The sequence below is a fragment of the Anser anser genome, assembly GCF_964211835.1.
Source record: "Anser anser genome assembly, chromosome: 5".
Taxonomy (NCBI): Eukaryota; Metazoa; Chordata; class Aves; order Anseriformes; family Anatidae; genus Anser; species Anser anser.
The window spans coordinates 14438807-14456318 of NC_139725.1; the positions used below are offsets into that span (position 1 = coordinate 14438807).

General features: G+C 38.8%; 1 protein-coding gene across 6 annotated transcripts in view; it reads right to left on the minus strand.

The window, feature by feature from the left end:
- EXT2 (exostosin glycosyltransferase 2) overlaps positions 1-17512 on the minus strand; it is a 72535-nt gene that overhangs the window by 46617 nt on the left and 8406 nt on the right. For all 6 annotated transcript variants that reach the window (XM_083838251.1, XM_083838249.1, XM_083838252.1 and 3 more), the window contains 3 exons: positions 15840-16035; positions 12324-12463; positions 11411-11504 (listed from right to left, as the gene is read on the minus strand). In XM_083838251.1, the coding sequence (XP_083694377.1) occupies positions 11411-11504; positions 12324-12463; positions 15840-16035 (430 nt within the window). The remainder of the gene's footprint in view (positions 1-11410; positions 11505-12323; positions 12464-15839; positions 16036-17512) is intronic.

The window sequence follows — 17512 nt, forward strand, 5'->3', positions numbered from 1 at the left end:
GAAAAAAAGTGTAGTTTCATAGAGCACTTAGAGCTTCAAAACTGTCATGCAAAAATGGCCACCATTTACTGCATTCCCTTTGCTCCCAAAGAACATTCAGCTTTGTCCTTCTACTTACAGGCAAATACATGTGTTGGCACAGCAGAAAAACCACGGCTGAGAGTAATGCAAATTCTCATCTGGCTTCCAGACAGCCACATCTTCATAATCATCATTGATAATGACAAAGACAAAAAAAAAAATAGCCCATTCTTTCCCCTTGTTTCCAGGAGTTTGTAAGGCTCCCTAATCACTCCAATTTCATCAGGCTGTCACTGTGAAGGAGCAGGCATACCTAACTTGAGGAGCAGTCACAATGACTTGGGTGCGTATCATCCTTTTTGCAATAGTTTGTCCTTTGCACGCTCCCCGCTAACTGCATGAAACCAAACCTACGATAAGCTGGGGTTATGCTATCATTGATTCAACAGTGGTCCAGAAAATAATAAAAAACAAATATGTGTGCGCAATTGTGGAGAATGTTCAACTACAACATGACCATGAGCTGGGGGTTGGGGGAAGGTTTTAGCCACATTTCTTGACAAATGATGGACAGCTCCTGAAACTGAAAGCAATAGGTTTCTAGTCCCAAGGGTATTGCCTTCAAATGTCTATGTTCTCAAGGTAGATCAGTTTTCCCTGCTGCAGGCATCCTGCTGAGGGGTGAGGTCCCAAGCAAAACACAGGAATCTGACTGCAAGCCTTTGAGGTGGCAGGAGCCAAGGGGGGTTCAAAGACAAGGCTGGCTGGTGGGCAGCACCTCTGAGTATTGCAGAGGTTAGAGGTTAGTAAAGCAGGAGCCACTGGCCAATAAAACAGTGTTTGGAGAGCCCACTCTACAGATAAATTGAAGATCTGTTTACACCTTTCCCAGCTTTCTGAGTTACACACACTGATGCTTCCCACTGCGATCTTGTCCTATGTCCACTAGCATCTCCCCTCCTCAGCAGCTGCCCTGCTCTCTGCTGGTTGGCTTTATAACATGGCTAAAGGATGCTTGGAAACTTTTAATCAGCATCCAGCATCAAAAATAAATAAATAAAAGCACAACTGCTTTTATTTGTGTCAACTGCTGCAACAAGATCTGTCTTGTTTGAGATTTCCCATGACTGCTGTACTAATGCTGGGAGAATAGAAGCTTAAATTCCCTTGATTAGAGAAGTTAAACACAAAGCAAGCCCAATGCCAATCACACACATGAAAGGACAGCTTTTTGAAGCAAGAAAAAAAATCTAGGTAGGGTTACCACCGTATTATAGCATTCAAAAATCAGCACATACCTCATTTCAGAGCTTAAGCTCTCTACCAGGACAAACTTGTCCTTTTGATGAAGACATGTTTTCATGCTTCCTGTAAGCTATATAGTTCTATTTTAAATAAGCATAAACATACATATGCTCCACCCATATGCAGTTCTCAACATTGGACAATTTTCACCCACAGGCATTACTTCAATACCAATACATCTTACTGAACTCTATGAAAATAAAAGCTGAATGACTGGCAGCCATGGTTTTCTCCTCCGTATCTACACTACAAATTTGGTTTAGAACATGGTGCTGCTTTTTTTCCTCCACACCTTAAAAATAAGTGACATTAGCTCAAGTTATGGAAACACACCTCATCCCTCATTACTTGAGCTGTGTATGGCTGTATGACTGTCTGATTAAATAGGTAAGGTCACTAATAATTGCTGGTTGTGCTCACATTGTGAGATGGTCACACTGCAAAGGAACAGTGTTGAAAATAATTTTACATGGATAAAATAATTGATAAGACATCAACTAGAGTTATTTATTTCTTCTTGAAATACATCCAAAATAGCGTGCTATAGAGGAATGTTCTTTACTGCATGAAGCCAGGTTTTGCAAAAATAGAAGTAATCAAAGAAAAGTCTTCTCACGGAAGTCGCTGCTATCTCAAAAAAAAAAAAAAAAGGAAAAGTACAGCTCTGACCTGTGCTTGCATATTTATTCTAGTTTGATCTTTTGCTTCACCTGAACAATTAAAAATGTCAGGAAGGAGTTGGTTTTCCTCTCCCCTTGATATGTATGTAACATGGCCTCTACAGTAGAGGCAGCTCGATTCCCATCGGATTCCCTGAAGCACTGGTTACTGAACACAGGTAGCAACAGACTAGAAACAAACCAGTGGTGAAAGGAAGAATGCAAAGCCAGGGTTTGGTGCTGCTAGCTTACTGAAGTACCTCAGACAGTTGGTTAATGGCTGTTGTATTCATGCTCAGGCTTAACCTAATCACCAAACTCAGGATCAGGAAAGAGTTTTTTCCCCATACCTCAGCAGGGACCATTGATATTTTTTGCTTTTGTTTGCTACAGCGTTGGGAAGCATTTTATGGTAGACCATGCTGTGTGAGGAAGAAACAGAGACCAAGTATTCTGTGGGCCCTGCGGGACAAGAATGCATTACCCAGCTGAGTTCAGTTGCAGGAAACTATTCCTTAAGTTTAACAGTAATCTAACAAGGGGAAGAAACCAACCCCAAAACACAAGTCATGCTGCTTATGAGCCAAAGTGCATTACAGCATATTCCTAGCACAGCCTGCATTTTCAGTCCTAACAAAGATAGAGTTTTCCTACATACAGGCATCTACAAAACTGTTAGATATCTCTGCACAACTTAGGAAGACTAAAGGAAAAGGCATCTAAAGATTATCTGGCAGCAGGCTGTTTCTACTGAACACGCAAAGCCTTTGTAACTTAAAGCCAAACGTCCCTACTGTGTTACAAGATACGTTCGATTTAGTTATTAAAACAGGATCCAGGACTTTTAAATTCCATTATTAATATTGTGATTCGACCTTGGAAAAGTTATTTCTCTATCCACTCACTGGGAAAATGGATCCAAGACAAAGCTACAACACACTCAAATGCAATTACTACAGCAATGCAGTGTGCTTATACTATATGGATAACTGCTAATGTTATAACAGTTCCAATAATGAAGGAAGGGGTAAGTGGAACAAGGAAATTTGACAAAAAAGTTTGATGTTTACAGACTAAGCAGCAGCAGAGGGAGAACAGAGAGCAATGGAGAATTAGTGGAACACCAGGAGAGAGGTTTGATCATCCATTTATCTGCAGCTAGATGCTTCGTGGGCATGACACGAAGATTCTCATGTATTCTTTTAAAAGTACATGCTTTTCCAATTTTTGGATCATGTGGGTTTATCTGTAGTATATTCAAGCTGTGTATAGCAATCTGCAAGGGATAAGCATCAAAAGTTCACTTTACAACAACATACAGATTGATTTTAAGAAGTCTTAAAATAGCACAATTCCCCTCCTACAGTTCAAGTTTAACCTTTTCAGGTTCAGAGGCTGCAAACCTAGATACTAAGGCAACACAACTGCATCCCAAAAAAAATTACTCAGTGAGGTGCTGATTGCTCTCAGTTTTGTAAGCTCTTGCTCAGAGATGCCATGAAGACCACTCTATAATACAGCAAGCATAAAAACAGCCTTCTTCATTCAGGAAAGCAATGGCTGGAGAGACAATAGGAAAAAAAAGTCTAGGATAAGAATACTCGCCACAACAAAGAAGAGGAGAGGGGGAGCAATGAAAGGCTCATATACAAATGCCAAGGATTCTACAACTCCCCTGGTGACCCTGGCAATAAGCCAGGAAAAAGTTTTCTCTTTCCTTTGCTGTTTGCAGCAACAAATCTTTCCTCTGGGGGAAGGGTGAGAGAGCTGCAGCTAACTTCACTGCATCTGATAAGATGGCAAATTGTCCAGGCCTGACATTTATGGGGGACCCGGAGCTCCACTGAAGCACTCTGGGAGGATTAAAGCAGGGTTAGCCTCTCCGATCGCACTCCTTAAAATGCTACAAATGGTAGACAGATGAAAGTTCGTTTAAATTTGATAATGATGAGTCCAAAGCACGCCGAGACAGAAGCTGTCCCCTGTCAGGGAAAGACTGGAAGTTGAGTATTCCAGCTGCAGCTGGAAGTTGAGTATTCTCACTAAAAAGGAGTTGTAAAATCTAACTATACTCAAAGAACTTCCAACGTCCAGACACTGAAATGAAGTTCTGTTTAATTGATTAACAAGAACTAAATCCCACCTCCTTTAGGTGAGCTGCACCACCCACCATCCATTTGCCTTAACTCCATCCAGGACTGTTTCGCTTGAGGAATGGGAAGTTTCACACGCCTGCACTCATTGCCTGGAGCCAGCAGAAAGGCTCATATAGCTGTCAGCAAGCTGATAAGAGCTGAAATTACTCTGCAGAGCCCTCTTTAAAGAAGAGCCAAAGAAGCACATTAAATGAGAGGGAGGAGGGGTCAGAAAAGCCAGCCACTCATGTTGTCTTAACGTGGCACTAAAACAAGTCATTGATTTATGCATGTGTCTTCAGCTCCGTTTGACCTGGAGTCTGAACTTTCCTTCAGGTCAGGGCTGAGGCACATGGGACGTGCACTAGAAAAAACCTAACAGCTTGTCCAGGTATTCCGACTGTGGGAACAAACACTGCAAAATACACATTTTCTATCCACTTTTCTCTTCTTTTTGTTGTTGTACATTTTCAAACTGAATTTGTATATTTTTTAAGCTTTCAATTGTCTACCCAGTCTGAAAAGACAAGAGGCTGTGACCATCTAAAGCTTTAGTTAACAAAATCAGGAATGCCACATTGTCACTATTTGAGGAAACTACTTTGTGGGGCTTCGGGAACGTGAATTACTGATTCATACAAAGAAGGAAGCTATACATCATAATAAAAATTCTCTCACTAAATTGTCTGGCATTCACTGAAGTTGAGATATATTTGAAAATCTGCCAAGGCTATTCCACAAGGCATCATACTACCAAGGTCTTCTGCAAATCCGAGTCCTGAAGTTGCATCACCAAGACTGCAATGCATCCAGCTGTTCCTATATTCTGACAATGGCCCACAGCAAACACCTTAGGAACTCCTACACACAGACATCACAAGCACAAGCCACCACGTCTCAAAATATGCTCTAGCTCCCGTAAGTTTGCAACTCAGGAACTTCCTAAGCCAGAGGGCACACCTTTTCATTCATCTCTGACAGATCTTCCTTCCCTGGATTTCCTCATTCGCCCTTTAAGCAGATACAAACCCTTCACTCACAAAACACTAAAGCAACGAGTCCCACAGACTAAATCTAAGTTCTGTGACAAGGTCATTTCCTTTTATGTTTTTATAGAACAGATTCCCAACAATGAAGCCCTAGGGCACATCAAATGAAATTGTACCAAACAGTGTACAGTCATGTCCACTCATTTTACTCATGATTTTATTTTGTAGTTCTGTATTATATTCTAGCTCCTTATCTTATCCCCAGTCATTCATTTTCAAGATGAAGAGTCTTAGGCTGCTTAATCACTCCTCTCATGAAATCTCTCATCACCCTTCCTCTATTATATTATCTTTACGATTAGAGAACTGTAACTATGGTTTGTATTAACAGTGCAGATACACAACAGACTTAAGCAGCAGTGTAGTGGTCTCTATTTTGTTCTCTACCTCTTTTCTAAAAACTCTTTATGTTACTGCTTTTGACCACGACTGGCCATGGAACTTGTATTTTCATTAACTGCTTATGGCAGCTCAAAGAGAACACATGAAGTCATCCTGTCTTCCAGACTAGATATTAATTCAACAGTTTTATTTTTGAAAGGTGGAAAGCGTTATATAGTCAAAAAGGAACAGGCTCATACACTAAGCCTTCTTTTGAAAATCAATCTCCTTACTAAAATCCATTCTGTGAGAATGAATGCCTAAATAAATAAAGGAATGGCTCTTTTATTCCCATCTCTTGACCACTTTCATATTCCAATTCTATGCCTTAATGAGCCTCTCTGTGTTAGAAGACTTCCAAGTACGCTGATAATTAGTGAGGAAAAACATTTACAAAATGTCTGTATATTCAAATGAATTCAACTCACAAAAAAAGAAGGGAAAAAAGACACAGAAGATAAAATTTAAGTTGTAGAAAAATGTCAAGCAAGTCAAAGACATTTCTGTATCAACTACAGTGGTGAAGTATGTTTTTATAGATTAACAGACTTTCAAAGCAAAACACTAGAAAAAACTTAGTTGGAAGGGAAACTTCCAAGACATGGGATAAGAAGATACTAGCAATGTTTTATTTTGCCTTTTTTCTTCCCCTATTTCACTCCTCCTCTTCAGGAGCAAAAAAAATCTGATCTCCCTCTTCATCATATATATGTACTACATTTACTTCTACTTCTTGCCCCTCCACTTCTAGAACTTTGCTATTAACTAGGTGCTGGTTTGTGGTGCAGAGAAAATGAAAGCATAAGGATATAGCATCAAGTCTGCTGGGTTAGTAGCCATACAGCTGAACTACTTATCAACTTGCCTCTGGGCACTTCTGCCAGTGTTTCAGACTCCATATGGAACTATTTGTGAGAGGGGGATGGTTCAAGGAAGCTTCAAAGAAAATGAGAATGACAACCTTACTGTACAAAACAGACAAGACAGCGGGCCCAGAGATGCATAAGACAGCTATTAACTTTGGCAGCTCAACTAGCAGAGGCTTTTTTGATGATCAATACATTGGAGATTTTAAGAACTACAACATGCTAGCCTCCAGTTTTCACAGGCATAGTCCATGCATGTAATATTGAAAATACATAACAATTTTTCACAACATCATAGACTAGGGTATGAGCACAGCAGAGAATAACTATTCTGTTTGTGAGGAAAGGCAGGAAACTGAACCAGGAACTGTTGAGGGCAAAAAGTTCTGCAAGCTTGGACAATAAAAGCATATGTTAATATAGCTAATCTCTAGAGATCTCAACACAATTAGGTATAATTGCAGGGCAGTAGGAATTAAATCAGATTTCCCACACACTAGACTCTGCTCACATCACTAAATACTACTGCCCCTCTTTCTGAGCTCATACTACATACTGTCTTAGAAAACAACTGGGCAAAATAAAGCTGTATTATAGGAAATAGGCCAGGCCACACCAGCAATATAAGGCACCTGTATTTTACCCTTCTCATGACAGTAGTATGTGATGCTTATGATCCGTGTATTAAATCTCAGAAAATCTTTTCAAATACAGTTTCTTATATATTGTAAGCGTAGTATTTCTCTTTAAGATCCTCTTTTCTTCAGCAGTTGCACAGCTAGAAGTGCTTCTAGAAACAAAGCAGACATTAAGCATAGATAGAAGTTTACTTCCTAAAAGCAGACAATCTATGTCAACTTGGGAAAAAAACATTTGTATACATATAAACCTGGACATGTGATCTCCAGAGAATCAGCTGCAATAAAATACTGCACAAGTAGTACCTAATCAACTAAGAGAACTGGCAAATTAACACAGCTTTTTTTTTTTAATTATGAGGTTTTCCATATACAGATAACAACTACTTCATTATCAAGAGAGCCAGTGAAACCAAAGCAGTCAGATAGCAAGACTTCCCTTCCACAATGGTTATAACACCCAGAAAGTCTGATATTTATGATGAGTGTGTGCTTCATCCTACTAAAAACCAGGACAAATTTAGAGCAAGGATTTATGTTTGGCTAAAGAGAGGATGATCTCAGCCATACTCATGTCAGAGCATGTCAATTGTATTCTTAATTTACTGAGAAAGTATGTTAATCGGCAGGTAAGAGCAAAGCATATTTCACAAGTCTTTATCAAAAATATATGGTTTCCCTTAGTGGAATTCTAGTCATTCATGTGGATATAAAACCAAGTTTTTAAATTAAAACCTGAACACAACCCACCTGTAAAGGAAACTGTGAGGTGGTGTAAAACAGTTTTTGCATCAATTTTAGTCAAAGCTCTTTGCAAAGATCACTTTTTCTTCATTTTGATATCAGATATGGACCAACCTTTTTGTAACTGTTATAGCAAACTCCAGGCATTTCACAATATAAATACAAGAAACAACATGATTATTGTGATCTAAATGCCTTTGTTTCATCTAGGTAAGAACAATTCTTAGTAAAAAATAAAATCATCTGGAGAAAAAAGGCTACAAGGCCAGTTTTAAGTCAACTTTCTTCCATTTGACAAAAAAAACATCAAATTGTCGTATATAAAGTGTTATTAGCTCTTGAAGTTGAAGTGGTTTAAGTATTACTGAAAAACATTTATTGCAAAACCAGTATTTTGAAGTTTTGTTGCTCTACCAATGGCTAAGCAGAATAAAATGTATTAATGACTGCTGCTGATCACATCTGAAAGCATGCATAAATCTCTCCAGTTCGCTTGCAGATTTATTCCAGAAACATGTATCAGCTGAGTTTCACTTCAGTAGTTCCTAAGAAACTAAATAGAGTGCCTGTCACAAATTCACTTTGCTTTTGAACTACCATGAGCACCAGCCTCCCCAGAAGATGCATTCCAACTTGAAATTCTCTCTTCTCCTAGCATCACTTCAGCTTTATATTCTGAATCTTTATTCATTTATCACTGTACATTGTCAATAAGTGAAGTTAAGACACTGAAAAAAATGGGAGGATATTTTGGCCAGCCAAAAAGTCCTAAGACTTTTTTTTTTTCCAGAAACATTCAAATTGAAAGAAAGTAAGTAAAGCATGCAACTACTCCCTACTGTGAGACTGAGGAGGAGGAAGGAAACGAATCTGTAGCACAGGTGCAATATTACTGCACATTTATCAATGAGGAAAAGCAATCAAGTTATTAGTAGTCAGCACAGTATCAGTCAGTAAGTTTTTCACCATATGAGATTTCTAGGACACAGAACCATGTAACAGCAAGGGAATTTCACAGATGCTTACACTTGGACTCTACCTTGTAAATACAGCTGACAGCACACGAAACATATGGATAACACGTTCAAGTATCCTCAACATGCAGACAGAAATAAATTCAGGAAGACAAGAGAAAGACAGACCTTATAACTTCATTCCAATATTCTCACCACCAAAAGACAAAACTGTATTCACAACAAAACAACGTGTGAGAGAGAGCTTTAGAAAGAGATGATTCTCACCTCCAGTCAATAGAATTGATGTTTCCAACGTGTTCAGTGATGCTTTGGACCCAATGACTACTGCAAACCAGCTATAATCCAAAAAATTCTCACCAGACACAGACTAAAACTGCATTCTGTGTACTTAAATATTTTCTATTTTAGCTTAATTTTGTACAGTTACCTATAACATAGATAGCTTATAGATCATCTGACTTAGGGTTGTTTTATTGCAAAGTATCCAAGAAATACATTGTAAATGTAAAGGGGAAAATTGAAAGCGAAAATACACAAACTAGTGTGGTTTCCTGATTTCATACTTTAAAATCACTATTTAAGCTGTCCATGATGTAAAACACTTACTCTGTAGAAGAACACTACCCTAAAATGATTATTTTGTAATATTAGTAAAATGAACAAGAAAGTCACTGCACACTTCAACAGACTATCAATGTCAGTTCTAAAGCTTTACTATGCTTAACATCCTTGTGTTAGTGTATCCACATTCACGTCACAGAAAAATAAGAAAAATCAAGCAAAATTGTGTTTCTAGGCATTGTAACAGTGAAGCTACTTCTCCTTCTGCTATTGCCCATGGCAATTTGGTGCTGCCACTGGGCCCTTCCAAAATAGATCATTTGTGTGTAGGGAATAAAGAGAAAGGAGACCTCTGATGGCTACTGTGATATTTGCAGACTCACAGTACAGCAAAGTGAAGCTTACAAAATAGTTCAGGCATGAAAGACATGTACTGCTACCTTTGAGAATCTATTTTATCCACACACATCCAGCATTATTACACACAACATAGATTTTAGCACTGTCTAGGTAGAAATAATTAAACTAGAGTGCTGTAGGTCATGCCCAGAGAAACCATGGCTTGGGTTACTTTTTACAAGTACCACACAAAAGATGACTTTGTCACTGAGGTCGTGCAAGGAAATTTCAGAAATGTCCTCACAGTCATTGGAGAAACCTCAATACAAAAATCCTACGCACCTCTAAAAGCCACCTGAGTTCAGATAGTTTACTTTTTCATTATGTATTTAGCACTTAATTTCTCTATGCCTGGGTTCCTCATCAGGAAAAACAGTAACAATATCTCCCTACCTTATAACAATGTATGTTCAGTACAAAAAGATGGGAAGGATTACAGATCCTGGTTATAAATTTATAATATATGCTAACATCTTCATTCATCTCTGGCCCAAAGATGTCATCCATACAGTCCAACCAGCAAATGAAACATGGTTCAACAGCATGGAACAACATGAATCCTGCCCTACATGTAAATTGGCAACAAATCTCTTCACACTGCTATCAGTGCTGATCTGTTCAGCTAGTGCTGTAAGCATGAGCTCTTGAATTAAAGCAATCTATGATGGCTGTGCCCATCACAGCAAAGCTTTGCTGCTGTTACAAACAGGAATCAGCATCAACTGTAGTTAACTATGTAATACTTCCTTTTGACTCTACCCAACCAGACTTTGTTCGCAAGTTTGGACAATTTATGATCTTGGCTCTTCCAATTGCAAAATTAGTGAGCTCTCCCTCTCAGAGGAATCATCAACTTATTTAGAATATTTAAAACATTTTTCAAATCGTGTTTCCCTCACATTTTGAGGGATTAAAATTTATCAACAAGCCAAAGTTTCTTTTGGGATAGACTCAAACTTTTTCTTTCAGATATCAATCAATTTAGATACCGTGTAGAAAGAAGAAAACAAATATGTGCTGCAATTTCATCAGAAACATGTTAATATGTAAGAGCAGGCAGTAAACTTGCCTTCAGCAAGAGTTTCCATCCCTGTGTGCATTAAGAAAGCAGAGTGGACGCAAGAAAAAAGCTCATGAAAGCAGAGTTTGACTACCTTGGTAGGAACTAGTAGTCTCCACTCACCGCAAATACAATATGATCTTTACATGAAAAAGCAGGTGGTCAAAACCTCAATTTTGCATTTCAGATCTGGATGGGAAGGCTTTGATCACTGTGGATGCTAAGGATCCTATAATACATTTCACAATAGCATGTAAGTTAAAATATAGGTTGGAGAAATTCCATTCTGAGTAACTGAACCCTGCCAACTCAAGTATTCTGCAATTGCAATCATATGCAGTATTCTTAAATTCCTGACCTAAAGGGTAACGTAGTACTGCTCAACAGCTGCTGTTTAACAGATTTAGCTGTACCAGTGATGGTTAAAGATAAAATACTGGAAAGTAATGGTGAATGCATATGCTAAACATAAAGAAAGGAGAAGGTAGACTAATCAAAATATTAACATGAAAGTATAACTAATACTGCATTCCAACAAATTCCACTATAAGGCAGGCATATGAACCCACATGATCTGCAAATAAAGGATAATTTAAATACAGTACATTATTTTACCTGTCTTTGCATCTCTTCAATCTGTCGCTGGGGAACACTTTGCAGAATACTGTACATTTCTGGCATCTTTTCTTCAGGGATGACAACAGATGCCCTATAAACAAACAACCAGGAAAACAGGAAGGTGAGAATAAGGAAGTTCCACGTTAAAAGAGGTCAACCCAGATCCTTGCCCTATTCCAATATGATGTGCTCAGAAGATGTTAGCAGAAATAAGCAGTCTCCTCTCAGTGTAGTTAATTATTTTGTGTAGTTAATTATTTTACCGACTGATCGGTGGAGACAAACCACTGAACGTGGAAAGGACAGAGACTCAGATTTCCTGAATTCCCATCACCAGACTGCCACTGACTTGCTGATACCTTACATCTCTTGGGGTGACCAGTAATAGCATATATAGTGCTATGCATACAAATTAGTAATTTTTGTATGTATTATCCTAAGATAACATAACTGGGCATTGTTTATGCATGGAAAAGAAAAAAAAAATCTAAACTCATAACATAGCATGCTCAGCTACAAAATAATACTTTTCAGTCTCAAACGAACTTCGGAATTCTGACAATATAATAAATTTAGTGTTTATATGATGCCCTTTTTGGCACATACTTCTTGGGCATCTGAATGCAGATCTGTCATCACACAGCGCAAGCATAAGACAGCAACACAAGTCTGTTTTAGAAAAGATATCATTGGCTACAGGATAACCAAATGCTCGGTCATCTCTGCCTCCTTTGTTTTCCGCTCCTGTTTTTGGTGCATAAACACATCAAGGACATCTATCTCACCAAGTATTCTGTTCACTGTACCCCCCAGTACTGATTTGACTTATTATAGTGATTCCACTCAAATCACTGAATGTAACGGATATCCCTTATGCACATGTTGGATGTACAACAGTTAGCGTACAGACCTCTTCCAGTCCAAAACCTCAGAGAAAGGTAAAATGTAGGAGTCAGCAATGATGACTGGGACACAGCCAGCTTGAAGAACATCACTTAGCACAGCCTGACCCAGGCGGGCTCCACGTAGAACGACACAAAATGTAGCTTCCTGTCAACAAATGATATCCAACACACAGATGAGGAAAAAAAAAAAGAAATTTTATAGCTGTATCACATGTGTAGGTATGTATTATGCACTCCTGCCCTCTCACTTGTAAAAAACAAGTCAAAAGGAAAAGAGGCTTGCTCTGTACTACCGACGTATTCTGAGTTAGCAGCAAATTCAAAATAATTACAGAACTTTATCTACTAGTGACTTATAAATACCAAGCGTAAAGTTAAGAAATCAGCTAATGGGATTGTTCTATGCTTTATTATAGTGGCCTAATTTCAGAATTCTAACTGAGAAAATTCAGAGAGAAAAGCAACATTTTGAAAGTTTGGCATAACAAGATGAGCAACAACCAACATGAAGGTATTGAGTACACACTGCACAAAGCCAAACCAATTTCTTTCCATTATAGGGCAATGCAGCTCTATGGATAGCAGACAAGTAACAGGTTTCATATCTCAACTTTAAAAGGCGTTTGACATAACCTTTGATAACATTTTCACAAGCAAATTAAGAAATCATAGGCTTGCTAAAGCCCTCATAAGCTTTATAATTACATAAATTACAGTTACAAAACTCTAAATATAAAGCACTTAGCAGTGGTTCACAGGTAAAACTGAGTGATGGATCAAAGAGTTCCAAAAAATCTCTCCTAGATCTAACATTATTCAATGTGTTCCTTTGGTAAAGTGAGCAGCAGAATTAAGACCATACTTATTAGACGTGGAAATACTTATATTTTTGGAGGATTAGGAAGCGTAATGGATAACAGGATTAGAGTCTGACACTGTATGGAGAAACTGACTAAAAATACTGATACGTAGGGTTCAATATTTAGATAAGAATAACCAACCACACAAATATAAAGCAGGAAATAATGGGCTATGTTTTGCACTCTGCAGAAAAGGATATTTCAAACAAAAGGCCAGGAAAACAAAGGATATTCACATGCAACAACATCAATGTTGCAGAAATGAACCACTCCACCCAGAAGTGCTATTTTAATGTAGAAAGAAGCACAACCTAAGAGACCAGCAGTAATCACTCGCTCTACTCAGCGATGTCAGACCCCAGACAGAGCAGCGTATTCTGTCTTGGGCAGTACACTTCCAAGGAAAAAATAAATAAATGTATGATTACTTATCTTGAGAACATCATCTACAAGGAAAAGACCAACTTCATCAAGACTACTTATTCTGAAATGCTAACAACAGGAGGAAGACGGCTAAAGGGAGCTTTGAGGATATAAAAAGTTGCTAAAAAAAAGAATATTATCCATTTATTCACATCCACGACATACGAGACAAAAAAACATGAGTTCAAACACTCATCCTGCAAATAGGGTCTTCAGTTCTTACTGTCACTGAGGAACCTTGCTACAGATTCAAGATGGCAAAACAAACATGCTTGTAGAGTTTAGCTACACAAACAAAGAAAAAGCCCAAGTCAGTATTACTCCCAAGTCTAAGAAAGAAAAATTATGAAGTTGATACAGGGGCTCCCACAGATAAGAAAACATCTTTTCAGCTTGCGTTCTGTTGCCTGAGGAAAAGGAGCCAGGAGGCACAGCAGGGCAGCAAAACACCAAAATGGAACAAGGAAATACAACGGGGTTTGCTGGCTCTTCACTTGTTTCCTAGTGCAATCGTGAGACCTGTGTTCATATCTACATAGCAGTGATCAGTATGAAAATCTCATCCAAGAGAAGACTGCAAGCAGGAAGCATTAGCAGCCCAGAAGCCCAAGAGCCTGTCTAGTAGGAAATCTGTAAAGGCAGTGCTGGGAAGGATGAACTGTGATCAGTCCTCAGGCTTCTCCCCTTCCCCCACCACCAGACAGGAAAAGAAGGAAAAGAAGGCTGGGGGGAATGGAAGGAGCAGAGCGAATGAGCACACATTTTAACCGTTCACTCACTAGACCACAGAGGAGCAGGTGGAAGAGACCTCAATAAGGTCTCGGAGAGGGGGGGGGGAAAAAGCCCAGATGTGGACACACATGCTCATCTGCCCAGATAACCATTTTTCCTGTCTAGACAAAGGTTACTATAAATACATCTCCTCACATCACCACCGTTATCAGCCAGACATTCCAAAGGGAGATGCAGGGCTCTGCAAAGGAAAGTATTTTAACAATCTCGGCATGTGCCAGCTCCCTTCAGAGTTATAAAATAATACATTTCAAGATATAGATATAGATCCCCGATTTGCTATCCTTGAGCAATCCAGTCTGTATTTAAAGAAATAAAGCAAACAGACTCTTCACCCCCCTTCTGGCTGCAGGCTTAGGACTCACGGTCAACCGCTCCTCCCTCTCCCCCTCCTCCCCAAGGAATTTTGAACATATTTCCTACAAAACATAACAGGAGGGGTGGAAACTTTCCCTTTCTTCAGCCTGTTTGTTTTTTTACCATTATTTGTTGAAGTTCAAAGACAGATTATGTGCTGGTGGCCACAGACAGAGCACAGTGGCCTGTGGCATAACTCCCTTCACCACGCCGCATGCCAAAGCACCTCTCCGTCAGCAAGCTGCCAGGAGACCCAGGGGTCTGAGAACGCTATCTAGTTTTATCTTCACTGACACATCAAAAGGCCTCTGGAAGTTGGGCCACGGCCATCAAACACATTTCACCTAGATGTTTTCATAGCTGCATGCTGACAAGTCTTCCAGCTCAGTCTGTTGTATCTACAGAGAGCATTTTCTAGGGTTTAACTACTAAGTTGCATACAAAAAATATAACCCAACCAACTCTTGTTAAATGTAGCACCTTTTCCCCCCAAAAATAAATCTATACGTAAACTCTGTAAAGTTCATTTTAATCCACCCCCAACTGACAAAGCAGGCTTCTGTCCCAAACTCCATCTAACAAGGCCTGAACTGTCAGAATTTAGATATCAGTTCCAAATTCATGCCTACTGAAGCTCATTTTGCCAGTTATTCTGGAGAGTGTAGATTCTGAAGTTCTACCCCAGTTTTAAAGAAACCAATCGTGTCTGATCTTCCAAAGTTTCACCCTTCGTTGCAGCTGGATTTGGTGGTATCTCCATATCACTTTTAAGTTTACATCATGTGGTACTAGAAGACCACCACGATCAACCCCATGAAGACATTATATATAAGCAGGTTTTTCAGACTGCAGAGTAGCCTCTATATAAGTTTGAGTACACAGTCCTCAGCCCTCTTAAAAATAAAGTTTTGGATAAATAATAAAGTTAGGATATAATATCCAAGCTAACATAATGAACTGTGCATTTTCAAAACACCATAGCAAGTTAAGTAAAATACAAAAAGTTTCCTATCAGCACTAAATAGCAACAGCTCCACAGCCAAGAAAGACACCAAGGAGAAGAGAAGATTGCAGGAGAGACAGCCTTACCTGAAGTACTTGAGGATAATCAAAGATTTGATTGTTGTGACATCGTTTGCGAACAGCAGGGACACCATCTGACAGATTTGTGCATTTGTCTAAGACTAACACCGATTCCCCATTCTCAGCCTGAAGAGCTTCCAACTCAGACCGGTATTCTGGGTGCAGAGCCATTTGAGATGACAGAATGAAGTACCTGCGGGGACTGAAAAAACACAGCAAGGTTACTTGGCAGCACCACAAGTTTACTTCCAAGATGCTCTACAACACGTTTCTTTCCACCCTGGAAAAGTCAATCTCATTCTGCTAAATGTGGACAGAGTACTAAGACCGTATTTTCAGACGAGAGTGAGAAATGTAATGATGCAAGATAATTAAATTTTGGATATTAAGTGGCTCAGCACTGTTTACATTTCCAAATAAAATATACATGGAAAGAGTGCTTATTATATTAAAATCAGCACTTGCATTATAATATATTTTATAAACTGAAATAAACATTATTTGGCTACATATTAAAAGAGCTTACTGCTGTTCATTGTTCATTCTCTTATTTGGTGTTTGTGTACCATTACAAAGTAGACATTGAATGCCGCTACTAGTTTCTCCTCTCATATATTTTCTCATCAATTTTAATGGAAAAAAAAAAGATGCTGAACTGTCAACTTAGCTACCCTGTGCATCTTCCACTTTGATATGGTGACAGTAACAACAGGACAAGGTCATCTCATTAGCTGTGATTCAGTTCTGTCCCTTTAGGGTACCATAAAGGCAACACTTCCAGGACAATGAGGAAGGCTCAGTAGCCTACTCACTCTCAACTCCTACCATGTCCCAGAAATACACATATTCAAGATGTGCTTTAACACTGAAGTATTTCAAGACGTGAATTAGCACTGGAAGTAAAACATACAGGAATGGAGTCTCAAATTAGATACCCACAGCTTTAAAACGTGAGTTTTGTTAATGATGAAACAGAGCATGTCTTAACATGCTCACTCTTTTTTTTTTTTTTTAAACAGATAAAATAAGTCAGACTACTCCACTGCTTCCCATTCAAGGGAATGCATAGTGAGAGCCTGCCCCCAGCTCAGCCAGAAGAACACAGGAAATAGGAGGCCTGCACTTAGGATTCCAATTCTGCTCCACGTGATACTATTTTTAATTTACAGTCTTTGAGAACACACACAAACAGGCACTTTATAAAGTCAGACCTTTCCCACTGCTCTTCTCACCTCTTTTACTTATTTTCCTGCTGGTCACTTTAGTTGATCCAATTAACAGATAAGATTTACACAGTATTTTTTTAAACACTCTATTTTTCTAAGTCTCCAACTGCTACCATCTTGCTACCAAAAGCTTTATAGAATACACATTACTAGCAGAGTTGCAAGTAAAATAATCTAAACTACTCAACTAAAAAGGAGAATAAATCAAAAATCCTCAGTTCAGCTCTGTAAGAGGAACAAGAAAGGATTTGCCTTAAAAAAAGGAAATACTGCTACATGAGTGATAAAAAACAACCAGCTAAGAATTGTGCAGGATTGTTTGTGTTTAAAACCAAATTTTGCCTTTAAACTGTCATCAACGTATGACATCCAAATCCAGTGATCAAATCTTGTTACAAAAAAAAAAAAAGGCACAGGGCAGCTACCAGGAAATAATGCTTTAGTGTAATGGAA